Consider the following 12,425-nt stretch of genomic DNA (forward strand, 5'->3'; position numbering starts at 1 on the left):
CTCCAGGGGGTGAACGCAGTTGTCAACTGCTCATTCATTCAACAAATATTTATTGAGCGCCCGCTGAGTGCCAGGCACTGGGGGTGCCAGGGCCCAAGAAGCAACTTAAGAATTTATACTCGTTCCCCCAGAGGCACGGCGCGCAGTGGGAGCGACCCCGCACTCCTCGCCCACCCGCAGCTCGCCTGGGTGTGTCCCGCGCCTCCAGCGCTGCCCTCCCGACGCCCCCCGGGATCCAACCTCGAGGGTTTAACCCGGGGGAGGAAGGCGGGGGGGGGGGGGGGGGGGGCGGCGCCAAACACTCAAAGGAAAAAAACCTGAGCCCAGTCGGCCCTGGGAAGCCACTCCCGGGAAGTATGCGAGGCGAACCCAGGAGAGCGCAGCGCCCCGGGGCGGGCGGGAGAGGCCGGCGCCCGCGGGTCGGGGCGGGGAGGCGGCCCCGGCGGGAGGAGGGCGCGGCCCGCGGCAGGGGCTGGGGCCGCGCCGCAGGGAGGGGCGCGCGACTGCGGGGCTGCCCGGCCCAGCAGGTGACCGCGGGCCGGGGCGGAGCAGGAGCAAATCCGCGCGCGCGCGCGGCGCGGCGGGGAGACGGCTCGCGGGGTCGGCGAAGTTTGCCGGAACACGGCGGAGGAGCCCGAGCCGTGCAGGAGCGCGGCACGGCGGCTGCCGGGGACGCAGGAGCTGTAGCCGCCGCAGCCGCCGCTGCGGGGCGACGTCGCCGCCATGGCCAGCTGGATCCCGACCAAGAGGCAGAAGTACGGGGTTGGTGAGTGCTCGCCCCACCCCGCCCGCGCCCTGCTGCCGCGAAGTTCGCGGGAGCGGCCCTGCCTTGCGCAGAGTTGGGTGGCGGACGCCGGGCCGCTGGGTACCCGCGCTGCCCGGCACCGGTTTCGGCTCCCGCTGCCCTCGCGGGCTCAAGCAGAGCTCAACTCCCGCAGCGGCAGTTCCCGGTTGGGGACGTCCCTCCGGGTTTGGGGAATCCGAGTGCACTCGGGCTCCGGGACTGGTAATTGGGCTCCAGAACCCAGAGCTCCAGCGCTTTGCATGGTGGGAACGTCAAAAGATGAGCGCTCGCTTGCTATTCATTCATTTGGGGCACCGGGCCTGGGTGCTCGCCTTTCTCCTCCCCATCCTTGGGGTTTCATTGAGTAGTTGTAATCGGCCGCCGTCGGCGGATTGCGGGTTGCCGCTCGCGGACCCGGGGCTTTCTGACTTCCCTCTTCCTGGGTTCTCTCTGATGTCCCAAAGTGAGGGCTTGGCGGGAGAAAGCCGCCCGCCCCCCTTTCCTCCCAGGGACTGGGACCCTGCTAACAGTTATAAACTGAATGGGAAACTGAAGTCGTGGGGTGGAGGTGATGGAAGAGACATGAAGTGTGTGACCAGGCAACGGGGGTGGTTGCGCCGGGGGCTGATTGTGCAAACACCCTCGTCGCTAACGGAGCGTGTATGAGACAGTGTAAGACTGCCTTCCGAGCCCCGAGTTTCGTCGTGGGATAACATGAGGATATTTTGTTAAGAAAACTGTGACAGGTCCTGGCCAGGCCCTTGGCATTCCTAGCAGCCCTCCTGGAAGAACCCCCACCACCCGCGGAGGGATTGTTGTTGTGTTGTTTTGCATCGGAAACACTGGATGTGCCTGGTTTTGACCCGGGTGAAAAACCATGGCCCTTGCACCTTTTAACCAGGAGCGAGGTTGCAGAGGTCTCCTGGAAAGACTGCCTTAAGTCCGGCGATTACAAGGGCAAGTAGACTTCCCGGCGGTTCCCTAGAATGAACAACAGTTGTGTGTGTTGAGAATTTTATCACTTCCTCTCAGGTTCATTCATTGGGCCCATTTGTAATTTAATCTTTTACTCTCGTCCCTTTCCTGCCCCCATTTTCCCTCTGGGCTTGAGTTAGAAGGAGTGGTCCCTGAACCTCTTCGGTGCTTCTGCGTTTTCTGTCAGTGGAGTTCTTTCAGAGATACTCTTAACATCCTCTGGGTGCTTTTTACCTCTGTAACCGCGAGTCAGTTAAACCAACAACCAGACCCTTTTACATTTACTATAGTATTCTTGATTGTGACCCTTTATGTATGTATGTATCTGTGTATATAATAATATATATTGTATATACATAATTCCTTGTTTTCCCTCTGCTCCAAAAAGCTTGTTTCCTCTTAAATTTTATTTAGAATCCTTGCACTCTCCTGTGGCTACAACTCAGAAATGAGTAGGCGTTTCTTCTGCCTCAGACTACCTGGTCCTGGGGCTTCAGGCAGGTGCCAGCACTAGCCAGTAGTTATGGAAGTGAAATGGTCTAAGATAGAGGGAATCCATTTCTTTATTTTTGAGCATTTCAGAGTACTACTAAATTAAAGCATATTTAGCAATGCCTAATCATTAATTACTACTTACAAAGTTTAATTTTATCAGTTTTAATTTTAACAGGATCCAAAACTATTATGACTTTTGTGTAGTTAATGCAAGCATACCCCCAATATGGTTTTAATTGCCATAGTCATAGGAGCAAGTATGACATGTTTTCTTTTTAATATACTTTTTTTTTTTCTATTCTGGGGTCAGGTTCCCCCGTTATTTATCATCAGTCGAGAAAGGTATTTGAATTACATTTCCAGGGCATAGGCGGTAGCAAAATGGCCCCAGGATGTAATTTGGCACACTTATTTTACTAGACACAATAGATTCTGATTAATCTTGGCTTGACAAAAGGACCCACTGTTAGGACAGATTAGCTGAGGAGATAAATCACCATTGTTTTTTTTAAGATTTTATTTATTTATTCGACAGAGATAGAGACAGCCAGTGAGAGAGGGAACACAAGCAGAGGAGTGGGAGAGGAAGAAGCAGGCTCATAGCAGAGGAGCCTGATGTGGGGCTCGATCCCAGAACGCCGGGATCACGCCCTGAGCCGAAGGCAGACGCTTAACCGCTGTGCCACCCAGGCGCCCCAACCATTGTTTATCCCTAAAACTCACTGTTGTTCCTAACACCTCCCTGCTTGGAAGCCTTCATTGGCCTACAGGGTAAAGTCTAAATTGAGCCCAATTTTCAAGGTTAAGATAATCTGGTTCAACCTATCTCCACCAACCTTATCTCTCCTGGCTTCTTTCTTGAACTCACCAGTGCCGACACTGCCCTTCCTTGCTCTTGCGCCATGTGCAATGGCGAGTCTCTCCTTTGAGACTTTGCTCTCTTGTGCCTGTCCCCTGTCCAGAGTGCCCTCCCACTTCTCCATCCCCCCAATCCGGCCTTTTCCTCAGGGCTCAAATCCATTGCCATTACTTCCCCAGATTTGGTATGAACCAGACCTTCCCAAACCTTTACGCCTGTCCTCACAGTCACTACATTGTGCCATCCTTTGTTACTTACCCTTTTATCCTTGGGTTCACTGAATCAGGTTATGGTTCTGTATTCCTGTCACAGTACTAGGCATAGAGCGTGTCTTCAGTAACCGCTTGTCCTTGGTGTTGAGGTGACATTCTAAAGCCCTAACCTAATTTCTGTGATGATTTAATGCAGTTCCTCTCCCACCCCCCCAACCCTCCATTCACCACCATTTGAGTTTTATTTTGTTTAGTTAAGTGCAGAAAGTGAGAGCCTTCACTCTGTCTTCATCTTTGCAAGTAAAAAGAGACAGAGAGAGAGAGAGAGAGAGAGAGAGATGTGCTGTTGAGAAAATAAGGAAGCATAGAGTAGAAAGACTCACTTAAACAGAATTAGGAAAATTGGCTTGTTGGACTTTTGGGGGGATAGTAATCACTTACGAGTGTCTGTTGGTCAGATTGCGTTTCTGGGTGAAGGAAGCCATATGGTAGCCATTTTGAAGCATTTCAATGACTCACAGCTACTCTGTGTGAGGGTAGGGCTTTGATCTCAATTTGAATTTTGCTAAGTGAAGCTAGCAGTCTCTACTCATATTATCTTGGTGCCACTATTGGTTGCTCCTGACGTAGCCCAGATTTTTCTATGGGGACTGAGATGCAATCTGTCTGGGCTTTCTTGGTTATTAAACATAGCTGTGTTGGCTCAATCTCTAGCATTTAGAAGGGCCTAAATGACCCATGTGTGTTATCTGTGTTATCAAGGGAAAGAAGCAGTAGATTTGCTTCTTTAAAGTTCTAGTCCATTCGTATCCCAGTGTGAAGTGCTCCCTGCCAAGTGCTTAGAATAAAGTGCTCTTCCTATAGCCATGGAAAATTCCCTTTCCTCCTTCCTTTTTCTTCTTTCTTTCTTTCTTTCTTTCTTTCTTTCTTTCTTTCTTTCTCTTTCTTTCTTTCTTTCTTTCTTTCTTTCTTCTTTACTTTCTCTCTTTCTCTCACTCTTTCTTTCTTTCTTGATTTTTTTCTGTTTGAGGATATGAGGGTACAATCACTTTTATTTAGATTTAAAGCAAATGTTAGTGGTATATATCCAGGTTACTCTTCTGATGATTGGAAACATTTATGTTTAAGTCTGCACCCAAACAAGCTATTTATATCAATAACAGCCCCAGACTATGTTGATGGTTGATTTTTTTTTTTTGCAAAATAGTTCATTATTGCTTATTTGTGATCTCTACTGTTATAATGTGATAAAAGATAGTGTGGGAGAATCTTTGCTTTCTGTTTGATTCTGCTAGGCCCCATTAATCTGAATGCATTTAGCTTGGTAGAGTAGATTCTCGAATGCTGGTGTAAAAATTGAAAGCAGACCCTTGTAGCTCTTTGTTAATGCATTCAGGTGTGCTGTGGGTTCCCGTCCAGCTCTTGGGGGGAGGATCTCAGAATAATCTCTAGTATTACTAGTCCAGTGTCCCTTTAAAGAGAAGAACTTAGTGTCTAAAGAGGTAAAGTGAATTGCTTAACACAAGGTAATCTTTTGACTACATGAACTCCCTTGGTCATCTGGTTAAGCCAGTGGATCCCTTCCTTAGAATAATGATTTTAAATACACAAAGTCAACTCTGAAGGATTGAAAATGAAACCCAGTTGTATTGAAATACAGCTGTCAAGATATTTTTCAAAATTTGTGATATTGTAATATACGTGCTTATCTGTGCACTAGATACCAAGATCTCCTGGCAGGTCTAATAACTACAGTACTTTTGAATTAGTGATGAGCATGTATGATTTTCTTAAGATATCTGCAGTAACTGTGAAATGATATGAAAATACCTATGATTTCAGTTTGGTACAAGTGGGGGTCTATTGCCTGTTGTCATAATTAAGGTACATGCTGAGGGTTAGAAAATAGAGATGTATTTTTTTCCCTTTTCAAGTCCATGGATCTCTGAATTTGAGCACAGACTAAAAATCCTTGGCTGAAGATCACACGGCAGATTAATTACTGAACCAGAGTAAGCAGCAGTAGTAAGTAACCCTTGTTGATCAGCTGTCTACAGAGGCAGGGTGCTGCTAGATATTGTACAGCTGATGAAGAAGTCTTTGCCCTAATGTGTTCTTGTTCTAATAACATCGAGGCTAAGAACAAAGGGCAGAGAGAAGTAATATTTATTATGAATTTACTTTGTTTTACAAAACCCTTTAATTCAGTATGTTCCAGGTACATGTGGGGGTTGTGGAGACATTTTCAGTGAGCCCATGAGATTGAAAACTTTTTTGGCTATGATGCTAAGATGTTATCGGCCTGTTTCACTCTACCCTCTCTTGAGTATATGGTTTCCCAGAGCCTGCATGAAGTGTGATATCACAGCAGATTGAACGCCGAAGTCGATGGGAGAACCCAGTTGCCTTTCATGAAGGTAGACATTAAAGAGATTTACGAAGATGCAAAGCAGTGCCTCTCCTAAGTGGTTTTGTTTGGAGAAGTGTTTTTTTTTTTAATGATTTTTTATTAGATTATGTTAGTCACCATACAGTACATCCCCGGTTTCCGATGTAAGGCTCGATGATTCATTAGTTGTGTATAACACCCAGTGCTCCATGCAATACGTGCCCTCCTTACTACCCATCACCGGTCTATCCCATTCCCCCACCCCCCTCCCCTCTGAGGTCCTCAGTTTGTTTCTCATAGTCCATAGTCTCTCATGCTTCATTCCCCCTTGTGATTACCCCCCCTTTCTTTATCCCTTTCTTCCCCTACCGATCATCCTAGTTCTTATGTTCCATAGATGAGAGAAATCATGTGATAGTTGTCTTTCTCTGCTTGACTTATTTCACTTAGCATTATTGGAGAAGTGTTTTTATTTGGAAAAATACATATTCACAAAAAACATGCATTGGGTTTATTATGATTATTTTATTATTTATTTAAATTTTTAAAAACTTTTATTATTTGAGAAAGAGTGTGCAAGAAGGGGGAGGAGCAGAGGGAGAAGAACGAGCAGACTCCACCCTGAGCATGGAGCCCAAGGTGGGGCCTGATCACAGGACCCGGAGATCATACCCTGAGCTGAAATCAAGAGTCGGTCACTCAACCAACTGAGCCACCCAGGTGCCCCATGATTATTTTATTTTTAAGATTTTATTTATTTATTTGAGAGAAAGAGAGCACAAGTGGAGGAGGAGGGGGGTAGGGGGGAGGGGGAGGCAGAAGCAGACTCCCTGCTGAGCAGGGAGCCCCCTACGAGGCTCCATCCCAGGACGCCAAGATCTTGACCTGAGCCAAAGTCAGCTGCTTAACTGACTGAGCCACCCAGGCGCCCCTATTATGATTATTTTAAATTAGTTAAGTAAAAAAGTATAAAATGTCTCAGTTTTACTTTCTAATATGGTAAATAGTGACAGATGGAACCCAGATAAACAAAATCTCTTTGAGAGTCTCGTAACTTTTAAGAGTATAAAGGGGTTCCAAGACCAAAAAGTTTCAGCTTTGCTTCTCTACCTGCTATTTCATTAAATTGAGATAATGCTGTAGTTCTCATCTATCGTCCCCTTTCCCAGATAAGACAACTGAGGCTCACAGAGGGTACGTTTTTCATCTATGGCTGTATAATCTTACTCTCAAGCCAAAACTCTACTCCATATGTTTCCCCAGACTTTAGTTGTTCATTGTCACCTTGATCTCTGCCGTGTCCAGGTGACCTTGTGAAGCAGCTTCATGCCTGATTCCAACCCGTTTGCCTGGTCTGTTTCCTAGTTCATCTTCTATGTTGCGACCTTTTTTTTTTTTTTTGTCTTTACTGAAAACAATTATTGCAAAAGAAAATCCTACATTCCTACCACTAAAGGAGAACCAGTATCACATGTCATAGGAAAGAGCAACTATAAAAATAACACCAACAAAAATAAAACAGCAGTGTACTGGAGTCTGGCTAGAATCTGGTACCTGTCAAGCCATTTCTCTATTAAAGAGCAAGGATGATGCCCAACTCCAGCGTTCTCTCTGTTGTAATGTAGATCCCTGTGATTGGTGGAAGTTAATATTCTGTAAAGTAGCTGGGAACACTGACTTAGGGAATACTGAGCCATCGCTCCTAGGCGAAATTCAAGGTCAGGTTGCTGTGAGCCTCTGGTCACATTTTCATCAACTGGTCAGTACATAACCTTATTTTATGTGTCTTCCGTGTAAGGTTTAAAGACTTTATTTATTTATTTATTTATTTATAAAGATTTTATTTATTTATTTATTTATTTATTTATTTGACGGAGAGAGAGACAGCCAGCAAGAGAGAGGGAACACAGGCAGGGGGAGTGGGAGAGGAAGCAGCAGGCTCCCAGTGGAGGAGCCTGATGTGGGGCTCGATCCCAGGGCTCTGGGGTCACGCCCTGAGCCGAAGGCAGATGCTTAACCACTGAGCCACCCAGACACCTCTTTGGCAGTCCTTCGACATTGGTTTATAGGTAGCATCCAGCATACCTCAGGAATCATGGGCTTTTATTTTTAAGTTTAAAAATGTTATATGCAAGTAATGAATCATGGAACTTTACATCAAAAACTAGGGATGTATTGTATGGTGACTAACATAATAAAAAATATTATTTTTTAAAAAAAGTAAGAGGTTAAAAAAATGTGCTTTGGACATCAGGCGAAGAAATGACTTTGAGGCAGAGATTTGGGTAAGCAAGGGAAAGCAGAGGATGGTTGTGTTAATTTTATTTTTGCAAGTGATGTCCAGGCCGTGTGCTCCGGCAGTCGGGACTCAAACGATTGTCTGAATTACTGGCAGCCAGTTCCCAAGCAAGAGACGAAAGTGGTCTTTGTCTTTCCCAAAGCTCTGTGCCATCGCAAAGCTGCTGTTGTTCCAGTGGCTTTATAGTCATGGATCCACGTTTCCAGATTGTGCCATTTTCTCCTACTTTCCCATACCCCATTAAACTCGGGGACTGCCCATGTCAGATACAGTAGTTGGACCCCTTGGAAGCCCTCTCTCTCTAAGAATCCTAGGCATCCATTCTTTATCTTGTCAAATAACTTGAGGAAAAGAGATCGGAGCAGAGATTCATTCCCTCTTGAAGATAGCTCTTGGCTGACTCAGCCAAGGTGCGTAAGAATGCATCCTGCTGACCGGTTTGTTACATGTGTACCTGGGACAGGATGTGCCGTACTTTGTCTGTACTTTCTCTGAGCCTGGAGTGATAGGGCTCTCCCTCCCCAGACTTTCCTGCTGGAGACTGGTTATAAGTCATAAATCTGAGTTACAGAATCTGACAGCTTTGCCTTTTTGTGTGTAGAATCAAAATATTAAGGGCTAGAGTCTATACGTATCCCTTCATAGCTAACATCCTTGTATATTGGAAAAATATGCCGCAGAGGCATAAAGTGATTAACCAGAGTCATGGGTCTACTAGCAGATTTGTTTCAGCCTATTGTCTTCTGGCTGCTTCCTCTCTCTTTATAACCAGACAGAGCAAGTTTCTTTATACGCCTACTTAGGGGTCTGACAAGTAATTGAACCCCACGCAGTCCTAACGGGAAAATGTCTGTCTTCCCTGGGTTTTTTCTTGGTGGAGGTTTTGTTATAAAGAAGATCCAGCTATCAAATCATCTTCTCCCCCCCCCTTATTGAAATATCATTGACATATAACATGATGGCAAGTTCACTTGTACAGTGTCAAGTGTCTAGAATGTGAAATGATCACCACGTTAAGTCTAGTTAACATCCATAAGCACACATCGTTATAAAGTTTTCCTGGTGATGGAGACCTTTTTTTTTTTTTAAGATTTATTTATTTATTTTAGAGAGAAATAGCATGAGTAGGAGGGGCAGAGGGAAAGGCAGAGGGAGAGAGAGAGTCTCAAGCCGACTCCACACTAAGCATGGAGCCCGATGTGGCTCGATCCCGTGATCCTGAGATCACAGCCTGAGCTGAAACCAAGAGTTGCACGGGTAACCAACTGCGGCACCCAAGCGCCCCGTGATGAGGACTTTTAAAGGCTAATTTCAACTTTCAAATAGACAGTACAGTATTATTAACTGTAGTCATTAGGCTGTACACTACATCCCCAGGACTTACTTATTTTAGAATTGGACTTTTAAAGGCTAATTTCAACTTTCAAATAGACAGTACAGTATTATTAACTGTAGTCACTAGGCTGTACATTACATCCCCAGGACTTACTTATTTTAGAATTGGAAATTTGTACCTTTCGATCGCCACCCATCCCCCACCTCTGGCAGCCACCAATCTGTTCTATCTATGAGTTCCATTTTTGGGGTTTTTTTTTTTTGCTTACAATCCACATGTAAGTGATATCAGACAATATTTGTCTTTCTCTCTCTGTCTTCTTTCACTTAGCATAATCCTGCAAATGGCAGGATTTTCTTCTTTTTTATGGGTGAATAATATTCCGGTGTGTCTGTATCACATTTTCTTTATCCATTCATCCATCAGTGGACGCTTAGCTTGTTTCCAAATCTTGGCTATTTTAAATAATGATGCATGAAACATGGAGGTGCAGCTATCTTTTCAAGTTAGTGTTCCTTTGAATAAATACCCAGAAGGGGGATTGATGGATTAGATGGTAGTTCTATTTTTAATTTTTGAGGAAACTCCATACTGTTTTCCATACTAGCTGCACTAATTTACATTCCCATCAACTGACACAAGACTTTCCTTTGCTCCATATCCTCACTAATACTTGCTTCTTGTCTTTTTAATAATAACGTTCTAAAAGATTTGCGGTGATATTGTGGTTTTGATTTGTGTTTCCCTGATGATTCGTGACATTGGACATCTTTTCATGTGTCTCTGGGGCATGTGTCTTTGGAAAAATGTCTGTTCATATCTTCTTCCCATTTCTAATTTGGATTTTTTTTTTTTGCTACTGAGTTTATGATTTCTTTCTATATTGGATAACTCCTTATCAGATAGGTGATTTGCAGATATTTTCTTCCATTTGGTAGGCTGCCTTTCCGTTTTGTTGACGGTTTTCTTTGCTGTTCACCTTCCCCTTTTTAAGAGTTCTGGGAAGGAAGGATGTTTTGAAGGTTTGAGCCTGCAAAGTAGAAGTCACGCTGTGGGTTCCATGGTGGTCATGTTTCAGGCCTGCTATGGGCCCAGTGGTCTTTGGTCCATGGTATTGACATAATGTCAGTCGCCCAGCACCATGGTATTGAAATAATGTCAGTCGCAAAATTAATAAGTAGTGTGACAGTCTTACAACTTTACAGGCATGTTTGAGAATGAATGTTACTATGGTTTACCGAGTGTTGATGGGTGAAGGAGAGGTCATGTATCGATCATAAAGGATTATAATATTGACCTGGAAGTGAGAGAACGTTGGTCTTTTTTTAGACCTGTATTTTGAGCAAAATAGTGATGCTTTATTCAGAACACTTAAGCTAGGAGAAGTCTGAGCAAGGCTCCCTGCTGTCGTGGGGGATGCCAGTCCTCCTGCACTGTTCTGATGGGAAGGGGCAGTGGGCAGTTCGATACTGGGAGGATATGCTCCCTCATCTCAGGCCGAGAGCTACTGTGGACTTCGTATTGGAACACACTCCTCCTAGAACAGGGCTGGCGTCCGTCTACCTGGTTTCTGAGCTCTCCAGCCAGGCTTTGAGCTCCCTTATGAACAGAAGCAAATAAACAGAGAAGGCTTGCCCCCCACATCATGACAGCGTGATTCATTTTAGTTTTTCCATCTCACAGGATTGTGAGGCATAGTTTCTATGAACTTCCATGCTTGTATATCTTTTCTCAATCAGTGGGTACTCGAAGCATAGTTACACATTTATTGTCTTTGAAAAAGGAATCCAAAGGCTCAGAAAATGTTGGGAACTTTGGTATAAGCGTAATTCTAATGTGCCGTGTCTTATAAGAATACTGTATGTGCCGTATCATTGTGGTCTGAAAGATCCAATTAAAATTGGTATAACCTTGGGGCGCCTGGGTGGCACAGTGGTTGGGCGTCTGCCTTCGGCTCAGGGCGTGATCCCGGCGTTACGGGATCGAGCCCCACATCAGGCTCCTCCACTGGGAGCCTGCTTCTTCCTCTCCCACTCCCCCTGCTTGTGTTCCCTCTCTCACTGGCAGTCTCTATCTCTGTCAAATAAATAAATAAAATCTTAAAAAAAATCTTTAAAAAAAAATAAAATAAAATAAAATAGGTATAACCTCTATCAAATATTGATTTAAAATGCATATACCTTTTGACTTACCAATTCCACTTCTGTGAGTTTATCCTGAAGATACAGTAACACATGTGGGGAATGATATATGGACAAGTGTATTCATTAGAGCATTTTCATAAAAAAATGTGAAAATGTATGTGAGTCAGTGGGGGATGGGTTTAGTAATTTATGGCACATGCATATAAATATCAGGCTCAAACAGACAAAGTGTCTGCTAAAGATGATACTGATGATACTGGCATTTGGTGGTTTAAGGATGATCTCTTCAAAAAATGGTGCCGGGTCAATTGGTTGTGTATATTGAAAAAATGTGCTGGACCCTTGCCTCATGCCAAAAGAATTGATCACTGGACCCCTACTTCATGCCATAAAAAATGATTCCAAAGGTCTGAAAGGTGGAGACTTTCAAAAGAGAGCACAATAGGGGTGTCTGGGTGGCTTAGTCAAGCATCTGACTCTTGATTTTGGCTCAGGTCATGATCTCAGGGTTGTGAGATTGAGCCCTGTGCCCGGCTCTGTGCTAAGCGGGGACCCTGCTTGAGATTCTTTCTCTCCCTCTGCCCCTCCCCCGCTTTCTCTCTTTCTCTAAGAATAAATAAATACATCTTTAAAAAAAAAAAAAAGCAGAGAGCATAAGAGAACATCTTGACCTTGGAATAGGCAGAGATTCTAAAAAGGGACACAAAATACACTAACTTAGGAAAAAAAAATTATACCAAGTCTATTAAAATTAAGAACTTCTGTTCACAGAAAGACACCCTTGAGAGATTAAAATGGCAACCCACAGAAGGAAGAAGACATTCCCAGTACACGTGTCTGACCAACGGATCATATTGCCAACATGTAAAGAACTAGAAATCAGTAAGAGAAAAGAATAACCCAATAGAAAAATGGGCAAAAGACTTGAATAG

The 12,425-nt window shown here is 44.5% G+C and overlaps 1 protein-coding gene across 1 annotated transcript in view; it reads left to right on the plus strand.

Moving 5' to 3' along the window:
- The first annotated feature begins 356 nt into the window (after positions 1–356).
- Positions 357–12,425, plus strand: part of LOC125282178 (small G protein signaling modulator 1-like) — a 56,957-nt gene continuing 44,888 nt past the window's right edge. Inside the window, 1 exon segment of the mRNA XM_057306480.1 lies at positions 357–766. Coding sequence (XP_057162463.1) covers positions 357–766 — 410 coding nt within the window.

The sequence above is a fragment of the Ursus arctos genome, unplaced genomic scaffold (assembly GCF_023065955.2).
Source record: "Ursus arctos isolate Adak ecotype North America unplaced genomic scaffold, UrsArc2.0 scaffold_39, whole genome shotgun sequence".
Taxonomy (NCBI): Eukaryota; Metazoa; Chordata; class Mammalia; order Carnivora; family Ursidae; genus Ursus; species Ursus arctos.